This window comes from Mobula birostris, unplaced genomic scaffold (assembly GCF_030028105.1).
Source record: "Mobula birostris isolate sMobBir1 unplaced genomic scaffold, sMobBir1.hap1 scaffold_683, whole genome shotgun sequence".
NCBI classification, from domain to species: domain Eukaryota; kingdom Metazoa; phylum Chordata; class Chondrichthyes; order Myliobatiformes; family Myliobatidae; genus Mobula; species Mobula birostris.
Window position 1 is genome coordinate 49,025 of NW_027278402.1, and position 17,429 is coordinate 66,453.

The window sequence follows — 17,429 nt, forward strand, 5'->3', positions numbered from 1 at the left end:
AATCATTCTGGTGAACCCCCCTCTGGACCCTCTCCAATGCCAGCACATCTTTTCTTCGATAAGAGGCGTGAGACCATGGGAGAGGCTCTCACCCAGTGAGGAACCTTGTCTCAAGACAATGTGAATCTGCTTAGATCCAGGCAGATGGAACCCTCCAACTTAAACCTCCCGTCAACCTTAAATACAAGAGATTCTAAAGTTCAACCTAAAATTTATTATTAAAGTACATACATGTCACCATATACAACCCTGAGATTCTTCTGCAGGCATACTTGGCAAATCTATAGAACAGTAACTGTAAACAGGATCAATGGACAAAAAAACTGTGCCAATATAATTAGTATTAAATAATGAACATGAAATAATGATATAGCAGAGTCCTTAAATGAGTGTAGCTATCCCCTTTTGTGCAAGAACCCAATGGTTGAGGGGTAGTAACTGTTCTTGAATCTGGCAGTGTGAGTCCTGATGCTCCTGTACCTTCTACCTGATGGCAGCAGCGAGAAAAGAGCATGGACTGGGTGGTGAGGATCTTTGAATGCTGCAATATTTCATGTAGGTGTGCTCAATGGATGGGAGGGCTTTACCTGTGATATACTGGGCCAAATCTATGACCTTTCTGAAGGATTTTCCGCTCAAAGACATTGGTGTTCCCATACCAGGCCATAATGTAACCAGTCACCACACATCTATAGAAGTTTGCCAAAGTTTTTGATGGCATGCCGATTTGATGAGATCCTGCAGATGCTGGAAATTCAGAGTAACACGCACACAGTTCTGCAGGAACTCAGCAGATCAGCTGGCATCTGTGGAAATGAATAGTTGGTGTTTTGGGCCGTGTCCTGTTGAAGGGTCTTGGCCTGAAATGCCAGTGGTTTATTGCTCTCTATAGATGCTACCTGACCTGAATTCTTCCAGCATTTTGTGTCCGTCTGTCAATCTGGCATGTCCTGGTGTGAATACTGGAGAGGCAGTGAAGACTGAACTCCGGAAACATTTGGCAGGAGACATGGTAGAAGTGTTGAAGGCACTTGGATTTGTGGTATGAGCGATCCACAGAGTGCAGCATGAACTGCCAAGTGTTTCCAGAGCTTTGTTTCAGACTTTTGGTGTCTGTGGTATTTTGTGTTCAGAAATAGGGGAGAGGGAGTTAGATGCTGTCTGGGCTCAGTCCATTGGCCATAAAGATTCCTGCTGACCTCTGAAGCCTGATCTTTCAGGTTGGTGGGTCATCAGAGATCGGACTTCACCAAAACTACAGCACGGCTCAGCCAGGACCCCGTCGCATCTGTCTGCCTGGGGAATGGCCGCTCGCTGGACCCAGCACTCGCGGAGGAAACAACCTGCTCACTATCTGGAAGTGCACAAAGGAACCGTCACTGCTGTAATCTCAGCATGGCAATAGTGGTGCTGATGTTAGAATTGTAGAATTATTACAGCATAGATGGGCTGAATGGTCTTGGTTCATGTCAGCTTGGGAAGTAATTGTACATCTCATCTCCTCTTAAACTTGTCCAGTTTCTCCTCCCAACCTTCTCTGTTTCACAAGAATCGCCCTGGGGCTGGAATCCCTTCTCCCTGGAACTGTCCCAGTGTATCTTTTCCAAACCTTCCTGTCCTCCTGGAGTGTGGTGAGCAGAACAGAGAGAGAACCCCAGCTGTATCTGGTTCAGGGTCTTGCTGGTTCAGCGTCACCTCCCTGCTCCCTCCTACCCGAGTATTTGTGAATCTCTGGTCCTTTCCCATCTGTCAGGGTAGTCCGTGTGTACTCACCTGTCCTGTAACATTGATTAAACAATCTCTCCTTTCCCAGGAGTTGGTTAGAAATAAACATCACAGTGCAGTAAGGCCATTCGGCCCACAATGTTATGCCAACCTCTTAACCTACACTAAGATCAATCTAACCCTTCCCTCCCACATAGCCCTCCATGTTTCTTTCTTCCAGAGTTTCCTCACATGAAGACACACTTTTAATGAACAGCTTCATCAGATTTGTGAATGAACAATCAACCTGTGTACACTACCTCAATATTTTTTCTTGCTTTGGTCTTTTTGCACTCCTTATTTAGTTTAATTTTTAAAATCTATTTCTTTTTGAAATTTATAGTTTTTAAATTATTTGCAATGTATTGCTGCTGCAAAACAACACATTTCACAACATGTATGCCAGTGATGTTCAACCTGATTCTGATTAAATGTGCGTAATGTACTTGCCACCACTTTGGGCAGTGGGTTGCACGAACTCGCTGCTCTGTGTGTACGGGGGAAAATACTTGCCTCCGACACCCCCCCCCCACCATACTTTCCTCCAATCACCTTAAAATTATATCCCTGACATTGCCATTTCTGCCGTGTGGGGAAATATCTCTGGCTATCCACTCACTGTATACCTTTAATGGTGTACACCTATCAAGTCACCTTTTCACTTCCACTTCACTTCAAAGAAAGAAAGAAGCCCCAGCTCACTCAACCTTTCCTCATAAGACATGCTTTCTAGTCCCAGTATCATCCTGATAAATCTCATCTGCATCCTCTCTAAAGCTCTCACATCCTTCCTACAATGAGGTGACTGGATCTAACACAATATTCCAATATGCTCCATCTATAAAGTGACCAGACCAGTACTCCAAGTATACTGGGACACTGAAGAACTCTATTGCAATCCAAATACTGGCCTAAGAATTATTCACTTCCAACTGGGGAACTAAACCTATGCAGGAGGATAAGATTAAGAAGGACTGGCAGAGCAGACTCAATGTCCGCTGCTCCTGCGTCTTCTGTGTCTGGATTTGCTTCCAGATAAGCTCAGTGCCTTCTATGCTCGCTTTGACTGTCAAAACACAGAGGGGCCTTTACAAACTCCCGCAGCACCTGATGATGCTGTGATTTCAGCCTCTGAGGCTGACATAAAAGCATCCTTCAGGAAGGTGAACCCATAGAAAGCATCGGGCCCAAATGGGGTACCTGACTGGGTACTAAAGACTTGTGCTGATCTACTGGCTGGAATGTTCACCAATATCTTTAATCTCTTGCTCTGGGAGTCTGAGGTGCCCACCTGCTTCAAGCAGGCTTCAATTATACCGATGTCTAAGAAGAATGTGGTGACTTGCCTCAATGTCTATCATCTAGTAGTACTTGTATCTACTGTGAAGTGTTTTGAGGGGTTGGTGATGAAACATATCAACTGCCTGAGATGCGACTTGGATCTGCTCCAATTTGCCCACCAGCACAACAGATCCACAACAGATGCCATTTCACTGGTTCCTCACTCAACTCTGCACAGGAAAGATGCATACATCATGATGCTCTTTATCAACTACAGCTCAGCATTAAATGATATCATCCCCTCAAAACTAATTAATAAGCTTCAAGACATTGGCCTCAATACCTCCTTGTGCAATTGGATCCTCGATTTCCTCACTTACAGACACCAGTCAGTTTTGATTGGCAACGTCTCCTCCACAATCTCCGTCAGCACGGGTGCACCACAAGACTGTATGCTTAGCCCCTGCCTTATTCGCTTTACACTTGTGACTGTGAGGCTAAGCACAGCTCCAGTGCCATATTTCAGTTTGGTGACAACACCATAATAGGCCGAGTCAAAGATGGTGACAAATCAGCATGTAGGAGGGAGATTGAGTGAGAGGTTGTCGCCATGGCACCACTCAGCCAGATCTTCAATGTCAGCAAGACCAAAGGAGCTGATTATTGACTTCAGGAGGAGGAAACCGATGGCCCATGAGCCAGTCCTTATTGGAGGATCAGAGGCAGAGAGGATCAGCAACATTAAATTACGCAGTGGTATCATTTCAGAGGATCTGTCCTGGGCCCAGAATACAAGTAAAATGACAAAGAAAACACAGCAGCACCTCTACTTCCTTAGAAGTTTGTGAAGATTCGGCATGACATCAAAACTTTGACAAACCTCTGGTTGTGCGGTGGAGAGTAAATTGACTGGCGGTTCATTGCTGGTATGGAAGTACTAATGCCCTCGTATGGAAAAACCTATGAAGAGTAGTGGATACAGCCCAGTCCATCATGGGTAAAGCTGTCCCCACCACTGAGCACTTCTACATGGAGTGCTATTGCAGGAAAGCAGTGTCCATCAGGGAGCACCACGACTCTTCTTGCAGCTGCCATCAGGAAGAAGGTACAGGAGTCTCAGGACTCGCACCACCAAGTTCAGGAACAACTGCCCCATGCTCTTGAACTAGAGGGGATAACTTCATTCGCCCCTATCTCTGAACTGTTCCCACAACCTATGGCCTCACTTGAAAGGACTTGTCTCATGTTCTCAATATTTATTACTTATTTCTTAAAGTTCAAAGTACTTTATTGCTTATTTAAATTCAAAGTTCTAAGTACATTTATCATCAAACTATGTATACAAACTTGAGATTGTTTTCTTGCAGACAGCCATAAATCCATTCCAAGATAAATCCCACACAACTAGACTATCAAACATGCAAAAGAAAGCAAATCACGCAATCAACAAAAAACGAACAAATAACTCTCAGAACATTAAACATCAAACCATAGAATCTGCAAAAGTGAGTCCACAGCCACAAACCACCGAGGCGATTGAAACCAGTCCAGGAGACAACGGCTGCAGCCACAGCCACCATATCTGTCATTACTGTTTTATTTCTTTAGTATTTGTACAATTTATTCTTTTTCACATTGTTTGTTTCTCTGTCCTGTTGGGTGCGGTTTTTTATTGATTATATTCAATTTCTTGGATTTACTTAGTTTGTCTGCAAGAAAATGAATTTCAGGGTTGCATACGGTGACATGTATGGAATTTGATAATTTACTTTCACCTTTGAACTTAAGTGACAACTGAATGATCTGTGTTCCCATGGAGCTGTTGGGAGTGTGGTCCGTGCCGCCTTGTGTGAAATGTGGGAGATTCCGGAATAGGAGAAGTGTGTTTTTGGGGTGGGTGGGAAACCCTGCTGTGAGAAATAAAGCAGAAGCTTGTCTCTGCTTAGGATTCTGAAGTTGGGTGGGAATAGCTGATAGAAATTGAGTGGAAGGTTTCTGTGTGTTGGTCAGGCTCTGGGTTGGGTTAGGATGTTGGCTGGGTGCTTATGGTGTTATGGGGTCTGTGTGTGTTGGATGGGTAATGCTCGGGTGTTGGTTGTGTGTTTGGGGTGGTAGTGAAGCCTCTGGGTTGGGTTAGTGTGTTGGGTGTGCTACGGTTGTTGGTTGTGGTGGGTTTGTGTGTTTGGTGGGGTGGTAATGAAGACTTTGATTGGGTTTGGGACCTGATGCTGGGCTGACTCCCTCCATTTGGACTTCTTCCCCCTTCAGGGACTCTGTTCAAGCCACTGACCAGCCCTGATGCAGCCAAGATGGACCTTTCTCCTGGCTGCTGTCTGCCCCCCGGCTTGCTGTGAGTATCTGCGAGTGGATGGGCGAGGTGGGAGGTGTTGTGGGAACGACTGACGCCTGGTGTCACTGTCTCCCTCCAGAACTGGAACCTCCTACAAGTTATTCCCTTCACCAACCCTGAAATAAAGTGCCTGTGAGGAACCTCTGCAGAGAGAACCTTGTCCCAACAGACCCTGGCACATTCTGGATTCTTCATCTGTCCAGAGATTTGTGTTTCCTCTCGAGTTTTACTCCATGCTTTTCTGGGATGATTGGTCTCTGGAGACCTGTGTATAGATGGTGGGTGGGGAATAGTTACTCTGGTCAGTGTCAGACTGGGTTTTGGATGGGGAGGGAGGGATTGCTTGTTGAAAGTTTATGCTCATTTTCACTGCCTAAGTGTAAAAAAATAAAGTTTCATTCACTTTGTCTTTTCCCAGATCTCAGTTATGGGGTAGCAGCAGGAGGGTGGGCTTTGTGTGAGTTTAGACCTATGCATGATAGCAAAGGGACTTGGGAGCCCTCAGACACGATTCCCTAAAGATAAACTTGCAGGTTGAGGTGATGGTAAAGAAGGTAAATGAAATGTTAGCAGTTATTTCAGGAGGGCAAGGATGTAATGCTGAGGCTTTGTAAGGCATTGGTCAGACCGCACGGAGTATCGTGAGCAGTTTTGGGTCCCTTAACCAAGAAAGGATGTGCTGGCATTGGAGAGGGTCCAGAGGAGTTTCATGAGAATGATTCCAGGAATGAAAAGGTTAATGCATGAGGAGTGTTTGATGGCTCTGGGACTGTATTCGCTGGAGTTTAGAACAATGAGGCGGGAAGGTGGAGGTGGGGGGTAACCTCATTGAAACCTATCGAATATTGAAAGGTCCCAATAGAGTGGATGTGGAGAAGACGCTTCCTATGCTGGGGTAGTCTAGGTCCAGAGGGCACTGCCTCAGAATACAGGGATATCCATTTAGAACAGAGATGAGGAGAAATTTCTTTGCCAAAGATGGCTGGGCAGGCCAAGTCATTGGGTATATTTAAAGTGGAGGTTGATAGCTTCTCGATTAGTTAGGGCACCAAAGGTTCTGGGGAGAAGGCAGGAGAATGGGGTTGAGGGATAATAAATCAGCCATGATGGAATGGCGGAGTAGACTCGATGGGTTGAATGGCCTAATTCTGCTCCTATGTCTTATGAGTGGGCTCGACTGCTGTGGGACCGAGCAAGGGAAAAACTGAGACCTCACTCCTGGTGTGGGCTGAGCTCCAATGACAGGAAGTCCATCAATGTACCCTGCAGTCACCTCTGGGCTGGGCTATTTCTCAGAGTACCCATGTAACCACTGGGGGGGGGGGGGAGCAGGTGGAGAATGGATTAAATATTCCACAGGGTTCGCTGGAGGATCGATGCACCTCACTGTCTTTGTGTGGGTTTCTGCTCCTTCCACACTCCAGTGATTCATCCAAGCAGGAGCCCACTCCCATCAGGGAGGAGGCTATGTAGGATCTACACCAGGATCACCAGTCTCAGTTACTTACCCCAAGCAGTAATGCTGATCAACACCTCCGTCCACTAACCCACCCCTCCACACCCTCAACCACCACCACTTTATTTCCCGTCAGTCACCTTGCGTAAACACTCCTGTACCTAGCGTCACCATGGATCGATCTGAATAACTTTGTTCCATGGGTAACAATCAGCCACAAACTCATACCTCAGTACCACAGCAGAATCTCAGACCTGGTGTGTGAGGATTCCCATCTTGCTTCAGTTATACAGCCATGAACCAGGCTTTTGGCCCAATGGGTAGTACCACCACTCATCTCATTTTCCAGCACAGTGCATAGCCAAGCCATGGCGATCCAGCCCGGCGTTTGGCCTTTAGGGTCACTGATTCCCTCCCCACAGGGCACCGTTCACTTTCCCAGTAGAACCAGTAATGTAACCACGTGCTGAGCTACAGACCCTGGTGAAGTTGCACTTGGTTGTTCTTTAGCTCTATAGGGTTGGTTTCAGGGACGGGGAGGGAGTGAAGAGTCGTTGGAGTTCAGGGACAGGGATGTGAGGAATTGGAGGTTGCGCTGGAGTCTTGGCCTCCACTCTGTGGTCAAAGGCCAGTGATGTGGAATGCGATGAAGTTCACCCATAGGTGAATATCGGGCTGCTAGGTGAAGTGGCTGGATCATTAAGGTTGTGATGCTGGGACAAGTAGTGGGGACGAGCTCCCACTACGTATTATACACTTCCAATAGTGTGGATCCCAAACAGCCTCAAACAACCAACTCCTGCTCCCGCCCCTCACGTATGGCTTGGTTACTAAGCCCGGCAGAACCATTTCCATCAACAAGAAAAGGGGCAAAGACAGGTTATTGGCACCTTGAAACCAGTCACTCAGGGCAGTTGACGTTTGTTAGCTGTGGTTGGTGGCTGATCAAGGAGAAGGAAAACTGTTTTCAAAGCTCCACTGCCCTGCGGCTATACCCACTCATGGGAAAGGCTTTGGGAGTAAACCTAGAGGTGAAAAATCTGGAGCTGGAGTCCCTAAGGCAGACCTACATTGAGTTTAGCACTGAGTGGCATCTGCTGTGACAACACTGGTGCCGAACAGAATCGGTCTCTGCTGTTAATTTGGATTCATTCCCTGAGTGGAGAGGGGAAGCCTGTCTCATGGGGAACAATTTGCTCTCCATATCGTACTGCCCTGGCTTGCATATAGACTTCGACAGCTAGGACGCACTATTCATGATCGACCCTGATCATGAGGGCCTCAACGTAAATAAGCTGTCTTAAGTATTTATTTTGTTTTTCTTTAAATTATTGTTCTTTATAATATGCTTTATGCTGCATCAGATCAAGAGTAACTATTATTTCATTCCCTTTTACACTTGTGTACTGGAAATGACATAAACAATCTTGAACCTTTAGGCATGAGTGACTCAGCCCTCAAACCTGATCCATCTGGGGACTCCAGCACTTGCTCACTCTCCTGGCAGGTGCATTGCCTATTTCCATCTCCATCGTGTTCTGTCTGGTCACCCCATTATAGGAAGGATGTGGGAAAACAATCAGTTAATCTTCTGATTACAAGACCCTGTTGGACATTGGAATGACGAGAGTCAAGTTCACAGGTTTATTGGGAAGACGGGAGGTGGGGGAGCTGCGTGGCCTCAATTGTTGTATGGCCCCCCATCCTCACCCTCACCCTGTGCTGTCACCTATTGCAGCTACCCAGAGGAGGATATGCCAGAGGCGGTGTGGGTAAAAGTCAAGGTGCGTCGGGTGAGCTGTAGTCTGTGCTGGGTTGGGGACTGGCCCCTCCATCAGTGCTGCTCTCCAGTATTCACTCAATGGAAGACTAGCTAGATTGTGTTCCTCTGCAGCTGCACTAGTGTGAGATAAGAAACTGCTGTGGCTTGTCCTTGCGGAAACGTGGCTTCAGGACAACATCCCAGTTACCATCAATCTACAGGCTATGACACTCAGGGACTTGGGCTAGATATTTTATGATACTGTGTTTTCCTGCTATTTTAACTATGTGCTATGTGTGACTGTTGGTACTGTGTTTTTCACCTTGGCCCTGGAGGAACGTTTTCACTTGGCTGTATTTTTATGTGTGGTTGAATGAACATGGAACTGAAATTTGGTGTGGAAGAGATTTATCAGGGTGCTGCTCAGATTAGAAAGCATGTCTTGTGAGCGAGTTGAGCAAGCTAAGGTTTTTCTCTTTGGAGTGAAAAAGGATGAGTTGACTTGATAGAGGTACACAAGATAACAAGTGGCATTGATAGTGGACCACCAGACATTTTTTTTTCCCCCAGGGTGTAAATAGCTAATACCAGAGGACATAATTTTAAGGTGATTGGAGTAAAGTATAGGGGGGGAAAAAGTCCGAGGTAAGTTATTTTTTAAACAGCAGTGGGAACGTGGAATGCGCTTCCAGGGGTGGTGATAGAGGCAGATAAATTAGGGACATATAAGAGACTCATGGCCCTCCATTTTTCCGACATCCATGTGCCTGTGGAAGGGAAGGGTTGGATTGATCACAGAATCTAGAGATAGGGTAGTGTAACACCCTGGTTAAGATTTTTACTGCTGTGCTGTAGGTATTTCACTTTAGCAGTTATGTAAGAGCTGTCTGTTCTGCGTTTATCATGTTTGGGTTTGAGCTAAAGATGAGGAGCTGTGTTCAACTTAGTAATGTTGTGTCAGCCAGTCAGGATAGTGGAGTTGGGGGGGAGGGGTGGGAGGTATTTGTGACGGACACTGGTGTGAGTCGCAGTCTTTTTGGTGGGAGCTGGGAGAAGACAGGAGGGAAGATAGCTGAGGATGCCATCCCTGTTTCACAAGGTGCTTTGTACAGATGAATGGCTTCAAGGAGGAAGGACCAGTACTTCCGTGGGGGAGCCCGGTTGTTTGAGATGGTTTTTGAGTGACATTCGAAAGGTGATGTGTGCTAGCAGACTGTGGATCCAGATTAAAAGGTCAAAGTCTGTCACGAGCCTTGTGGACCATCAGGCCGGTGCTTATGCTGGTTTCCGTGGCGTGAAGCGACTGAGAGTACGAGAATGGCACGGCAGTTTGACTGAACGGCGGGCAAAGATGTTTTAGTTGAGCCTGGCAATGATGTGATGAGAGTGGATCTGCCTCGTACGACTGAGGTACCTGCAGAAGTGGGGCCATGCTCCGTCCATACTTTGAGGACGGAGCAAGTTCTGAAGGACGCGTTGTCACATGATGTGACTGCTCTATGTATTCGAATGACCCACAGGATGTGCCCTCCTCCATCTTCTACCGAGTCTCTCAGATGTTAGAGAGGAGGAAAACACAATGGAGGAGTGGGAGGCCTCCCTCAGCAGGGCAAAGTCCTCAGTAGCAGCTTCTGTTGCCGAAGCAACCCGATGCCACAAGTGGGGGTTTTGCAGGACGACGGGAAAGATCTGAGGGTCGAAGTATTTCAGATGATATTGGTTGGTACTGCCACCAGGCCTGACAAGGCTAATAGGAAGCCGGACCCACTGTGGGACATACCCAGCCAAGGCCTGCTACTGAGCGGGGCCCCTTGACCAAGGAAGTGACTAGTATTTTCTGTTACAACTGTGGAGGTGGACACTTTACGCGGGAATGAGGAGGACAGGAAAACCTTCGGAAAGTAAATCAGCAGTTAATCAAACGGGGAAAAAAAAGTAAAACTACGGAGGGACCCAGTAAAGGAACAGGCTGACATTTCAGAGAGGATACATTCCTATCAGTGCATCAAGGGAAATGCTAAACTACCAAACTTTATTCCTGAAGGTTTAGTGGGACCAAGCTCTGCTGTATCTATACGGATTGAATGTGTTTATGCTAGAGCCATACTTGACACAGATTCTCAAGTTACTTAGCTTTATAGATGCTTTTACAACCAGTATTTGACGCATTTACCATTGTCGCCACTCAGTGCCCATGGGATTCAGAGCTTAGTGCTGATGAGTACCCAGACAATCGTTACTTGTCACTGAAACTGGAGTGTTTGGAATCAGATGTTGGAGTAACTGGGTCAATTGACCCAGTGTTGGTCTGCCTGGATCCAGATGAAAAGGGTGGAGCTTCCATTCTTGTAGGAACAAACACTGCTGTTGTGAGAAGGCTGCTGGGAGCATAAAGGAGAGAACATTTCTGAAAGCCTTGTCCATCCACCTGTGTTCAGAGCCGTGTTACACCCCAGAGGAGTAGCTCGACTGGCAGGAACCCCTAAATTTGCTGGAATGTCCGAGTAAAGGAAAAGGGGATTAACTGAGAAGATGTTGGGATGCAAAGGTGTATTTTCTACTGTCGAGTCTGATGCTGGTTACCTCCACTACTTGCCACACTATTGGAGCAACTGAAGACACTCCTTTCTGAGAGGGCGCTCATCTGTTGGCAACAGTAGAGACTGAAGATGCTTGGCAGCACCTGCTTAAACTGAAGGAAACTGAGTTTGGTCATGGACCGGGGGACCTGAGCCGCTGGAAGACATGAGTGATAGCTATGAGGAGGCATTCTTTGGTAGACAGGAAGTGTCTAAGGGGTGGTTGAACTTGGAGGAGCCGAAGATGGGATAAGGGGGTCTCAAAGAATCAAGAAACTGCCATGTAGGCCGTCCTATGATGCACTGGGAGAACTGTGTTGCATCTATCCCCCAGTGAGATATGTCGCTACCCTTTACAAATGGATTGGAGGTCATTACATCACAAAATTCCTTTGAAAACTGTTGCTAATGATGGGTCGCTATGCTGTAGGTATTTCATTTGACCAGTTCCCTAAGAGCAGTCTGTTCTGCTTTGAGCATGTTTGGGTTTGAGCTAAAGATAAGGGACTATGTTGTTCACCTTGGGAATGTTGTCAGCCAATCAGGATGGTGGAATTGGGAGAGGGTTCTAGAGAATGCTGGGTGGAGAGGTATTCGTGATGGACACTGGTGTGTGTCGGTCTTTTTGGTGGGAACTGAGAGAAAACAGGAGGGAAGATGGCTGAGGATGCCATCTCTGTTTCACAAGGTGCTTTGTACAGATGAATGGCTTCGAGGAAGGACCAATACTCCCGTGGGGGAGCCCGTTTGTTTGAGATGGATTTCTAGCAGCATTCGGAAGGCGGTGTGTGCTTTCGTGCACACTGTGGGTCCAGCACGTGAGTTAAAGACAACTTTAAGCTGAGCTCCAAACTTGTGCACACATTTGGACTGGGTTAACTGTAATGGGCCCTTTTTATTTTGTCCTTAATTTTTCCTACTAACTGTTTGATAATGCTGACATTTGTAAATATACTTTATAATTGTATGCAGTCTGTCATTGCTGACGGGCAATTGCAAGGGACCAGTAGTTACACAATATTCACACAGAGTGGGGTTTGGGTGAGTGAGACATCCCAGTGCCCTCGGGTTTGGTGGGATCATACTGACCCTAGACAGAGTCTGATAAAGGTGAGGGGCTAACGAGCCACATCTCTGGAGATGCCAGTTTAAAAAAGAAGTTTCAGTACATTAAAAGAGCAATCAAATATGTCCTGAAAGTCGAATGGGCACAGAAACAGGCTGATTGGCCAACTGGTCCTTGCTGTGCAAGATTCCTGATATATTTTTTTTAAACTTTCAATGTACACCACACCACTAATCTCATTTTCCAGCACGGTGCATAGTCAAGCCATGGCGATCCAGCCCGGTGTTTGAACTTTGGAGTCACTGATTCCCTCCCCACAGGGCACTATTCACTTTCTCAGTAATGTAACCAGCTGCTGAGCTACAGACCCTGGTGAAGTTGCACTTGGTTGTTCTTTAGCTCTACTGGAGACAGTGGGGGCATGAGGGGTCAAGTTGGGGTTTAGGGACAGAGACATAAAGAGTTAGAGGTTGTACTGGAGTCTTGGCCTCCACTCTGTGGTCAAAGGCCAGTGACGTGGAATGTGATGAAGTTCACCCGTAGGTGAATATCGGGCTGCTAAGTGAAGTGGCTGGATCATTAAGGTTGTGATGCTGGGACGAGCTCCCACTACGTATTATACACTTCCAAAGGTGTGGATCCCAAATAGCCTCAAACAACCAGCTCCTGCTCCTGCCCCTCACGTATGGCTTGGTTACTAAGCCCGGCAGAACCATTTCCATCAAGAAAAGGGGCACCTTGAAACCAGTCACTCAGGGCAGTTGATGTTTGTTAGCTGTGGTTGGCGGCTCATCTAGGAGAAGGAAAACTGTTTTCAAAGCTCCACTGCCCTGCGGCTATACCCACTCATGGGAAAGGCTTTGGGAGTAAACCTAGAGGTGAAAAATCTGGAGCTGGAGTCCCTAAGGCAGACCTACATTGAGTTTAGCACTGAGTGGCATCTGCTGTGACAACGCGGCTGCCAAACTATCGATTTCTGCTGTTCCTTAGAATTCATTAGCTGTGTGGAGAGGGGAAACCTGCTCCATGGGTAACAACTTGTTCTCCACATTGTAGTGCCTTGGCTTGCATTTGGACGTTGATGTAGATAGCTGGGTTGCCATGTCCATGGTCAGCCCCAACTGACGGAGGCCCAGTTAAAAACCAAAATAAAACCCGGGGATCGGAGAGCATGAGTGAGGCTGACCCTGTAGCTATGTGTGTCCATGAGTACGGAATTCAGCGTCCCATTGTCGGCGAGCCCTGGGGTTGATGAATGAGCAAGTCGAGGCCCGATGGCCAAAGCCCTGGCAGTGCGAGTCCACTGGGGAAATCAGAAGGCTACTGTCTGCGGGTCCACTGGAGGCCTGTCTGTCTATGTCAATTGCAGGGTAGGAGGGAGCTGAGGGGCTTCTTCTCCTGTTGTTGCTGAACATGGTGGGCGTACCAGGATGTGCGGCCACACTTGCGGGCTGCCCCCAGCACATCCTCAGGTCGTTTGTTAACACAAGTGATGTATTGATATATGATAATTGAACAAATCTGAATCTAACGTCAGAGTGGGATTCAGACAGGCAGGCGAACTGCGCTCAAAGGGAAAATCTCTTTATTTAAGATTCAGTAGTCACGCCACAGCCATCATCCTCTTCGACAGCGAGAGGGATGGGTGGCTGTGTCTGGACACACGGATCAGGGCATTAGTGGGTCTGAACTCGCATGTCCCTAACACAGTGGTCTGGTGCACACGGTGGGGCAGCGGTATGTGCAGAGCAGAGATACAGTCCAAACTCCCGTGGTGTGTGGACATTCATGGGCTGGAGAGAGCGGAGAGGACTGATTAAACCTGGAACACAGCGAGGGGAAGGTGACGAGTGGGTGGTATGACAGAACAGCTGGCCCCACCTCTGCATCCCACAGCAAGTGAGCCAGCGGCAGCCTCCTCAGTCCCGGGGGTCTGCCCCCGCCCTCGTCACAGGATGATCTGGTTCTTGAAGCTGCGGTTCAGTTCTTTGTGTGGGAGTACGATGGAGTTCAGAATGATCACCTCAGCGGGAATACTGACGTTACAGCCTGCGGGGAGCAAACAGCAGCTGAAATGACACCCCGGCATCAGTCAAAGTCCCAGCGCACCAGCCCTACCCCCATGCAATATGGACTCTGGCTCCAGTGCAGCAGTAACATTTGCAACTCTGCTAATCTGCTCCACTAGACCCTTCGGCCCATCTTGTCTGTGCTGATATCTACGCAACATCGTGGACTGCAAAGCCTTGCTGTACGTTCTACGTCCTTATTGAATGTGTGTGTGATCTGAGATACAGGTACGTACACGGAGGCTTATGTCCATTCAGTTCTTACCGAGGATGGTGATGGAGGGGTTGAGTTTGCCGTCACTGAAGAGCGTTTCACTGTCGATCTTTGCGTAAGGGTCGTTTGGATTCGGGTCACTGGGGGTGCCTTCTACCCGAGACCACTTGCCAACGGCGCTGTCCCAGCCCACGATGCAGTTCAACACACAGCAGTGGTCCTGTACAACAGAGATGGCCAATTAGAACCGGGAAGCAGCTGTGGGGGCAGGCCATTCGGCCCCTTGAACCTGCTCTATCCCACAAAATCACAACTATTCTGACTGGACTCTTGCTCTACTTATAAAAACGAGATTCAGCAGATGATGGAAATGGTGAACACACAGTACTGGAGGAACTCGACAGTTGAGGCAGAATCTATGCTTTAGCAGGGATAAGCAGTTGATGACTGACAGAAAGGTGTCAGAAAAGGGCCAGTAATGTGAAGGATCCCACCCACACAGTGCTCATGGACTGTTTATCCCACTCCCATCAGGGAGGATGCTACGTAGGTACTTGATCAGGACTGATGAAAGGTCTTGGCCCAAACTGTCAGCTGCTTATTCAGCTCTACTTACCTGCCTGTAGCTGGGAACTCCCTTGGGTTGCACGTCTGCCTGCCTGGGCTGAATCTGAATCGCAATCTCACAGACACACCTTGGGACCCAGGGAAGAATAGGTCTTTGACAGTTGCTAACACACAAGGTGGGAGTAGATCACTGGTCTCTCGAGCTGACACTGCCACTTTACAATGTGATTTCTTATCTACCATGATACAACTCTCCATCCTGCACATCCCTGGTAAATGCTCATCGTGCTGACCCAATATCCCTACCTTTGCTGTAAAAGTGACACGAAAGGTCTTGTTGAGCAATTCTCTCCCAAGGCCTCAGTAGCTGATTCCCAGACTCCGTCTACAATTCTAGCTGACTGGGTAAAGCAGCCAGCATCATCAAGGACTCCAGCCATCCCAGACAGACTCCCTCCCCCCCTCTCCCATTGGGCAGAAGATATAAAAGTCTGAAAGTGCCTAGCACCAGGCTCAAGAACAGGTTATCAGACTCTGGTATGCTAAGATGGAATCTTGACCTCACAATCTACCTCATTATGACCTTGCACATTACTGTTTACCTGCACTCCACCTTTTTAACTGTTACACTTTATTCTGCACTGCTAATATTTCACTTTGTTTTACCTCAATGATAAAAAAAAATACAGCACAAAACAGGCCCTTCAGCCCATCTAGCCCATGCTGAAACATTTAAACTGTCTACTCCTATCGACCTGCAGTGGAATCATAGCCCTCCATATGCTGACCATCCACGTACCTATCCAAACTCTTAAACATTGAAATCAAACTTGCACCCACCATTTGCACTGGCAGCTTGTTCTACACTCTCACTACCCTCTGAGTGAAGATCTATCAAAATTAACCTTTCTCCAATTTAGAGTCTCAACCTGTGGCCCAGACCTATCTTTTTCTATATTTCCTTTGAAATTAATGGCATTATAATCACCTGATGCAAAGTATTCCCTCACACAAACTTCTGTCACCTGCCCTGTCTCATTCCCTAATAGCAGATCAAGTATCATGCTCTCTCGTTGGAACTTCTATGTACTAATTAAGGAAACTTTCTGAACACATTGACAAACTCTTTCCCATCCTTTTACATCCTTTACAATATTGGAATCCCAGTCAACATATGGAAAATTAAAATCACCTACTATAACAACCTTGTGTTTCTCACAATAGTCTGCAATCTCTCTACAAATTTTTTCCTCAGTCCTATGGAGAATTGGGTTGTCTATAATATAGCCCCATCAACATGGTCATATCCATCTTATTCCTCAGTTCTACCCATAAAGTCTCATCAGATGAGTTCTCCAGCCTGTCCTCACGGAGCACTGCTGTGACATTTTCCATAACTAGTAACTCCACCCCTCCTCCTTTAATCCCCCCTGCTTTAGGCATGGCAAAGAACAGAACCCTGGAATATTGGGCTGCTCCTCCTGCACCCAAGTCTCACTAATGGCTACAATATCATAATTCCACGTGTTGATCCATGCTGAGCTCAGCTGCCTTTCCTATGTTGCTTCTTGCATTGAAATATACACAGCTCAGGGCATTAGTCACACCATGATCAACCTTTTGATTCCTGACTTTGTCTGCGGTCTTAACAACATCTGTCTCCACTATCTATTCTGGCACTCAGGTTCCCATGCCCTGCAACTCTAGTTTAAACTCACAACCCTCTATGCAGCACTGGAAAACCTTCCTGCTAGGATAATAGTCCCACTCTAGTTCAAGTGCAAGCTCTCCCGTATGTACAGTACCACCTTCCCTGGAAGAGAGCATAATGATCCCTCCGTCCTGCACCAACTCCTTAGCCATGTGTTAACCTGTATGATTTTCTTATTTCTGACCACACAAGCATATGGCACGGGTAGCAAGCCTGAGGTCACAACCCTGGAGGTCCTGCCCTTTAACTTAGCACCTAACTCCCTGAACTCCCTAAGCAGAAAGTTGTCAGTCTTCCTACCCATATCATTGGTACCTACATGCACCATGACCTCTAGCTGCTCACCCTCCCACTTAAGAAGCCTGAGGACTTGATCCAAGTCACCCCAGACCCTGGAAGCACTGAGGTAACATACCATCCAGGAATCTTGTTCTCATCCACAGAATCTTCTTTCTGTTCCCCTATCACCACAGCTCCCCTCTTCTCCCTTTCTCTCCTGAGTGACAGAGCTAGTATGAAAGACAAGTGTTTCACTGTACCTCAGTACAGGTGCCATTAATAAACAAATATCATCTCCTGGTCAACCACTTGTTGTACTCCTAACAGTGGG

General features: G+C 47.2%; 1 protein-coding gene and 1 long non-coding RNA gene across 2 annotated transcripts in view; one reads left to right on the forward strand and one right to left on the reverse strand.

Moving 5' to 3' along the window:
• Window positions 1-17,429, forward strand: part of LOC140193655 (uncharacterized) — a 45,165-nt gene that overhangs the window by 1,071 nt on the left and 26,665 nt on the right. Inside the window, exon 2 of the long non-coding RNA XR_011884910.1 lies at window positions 5,314-5,395. This is a non-coding gene — a long non-coding RNA (uncharacterized lncRNA). The remainder of the gene's footprint in view (window positions 1-5,313; window positions 5,396-17,429) is intronic.
• Window positions 10,731-17,429, reverse strand: part of LOC140193654 (mannose-1-phosphate guanylyltransferase regulatory subunit alpha-A-like) — a 33,111-nt gene continuing 26,412 nt past the window's right edge. Inside the window, exons 10-11 of the mRNA XM_072250812.1 lie at window positions 14,593-14,761; window positions 10,731-14,307 (exon numbers count right to left, since the gene is read on the reverse strand). Of these exons, the coding sequence (XP_072106913.1) occupies window positions 14,207-14,307; window positions 14,593-14,761 (270 nt within the window). The 3' untranslated portion in view covers window positions 10,731-14,206. The remainder of the gene's footprint in view (window positions 14,308-14,592; window positions 14,762-17,429) is intronic.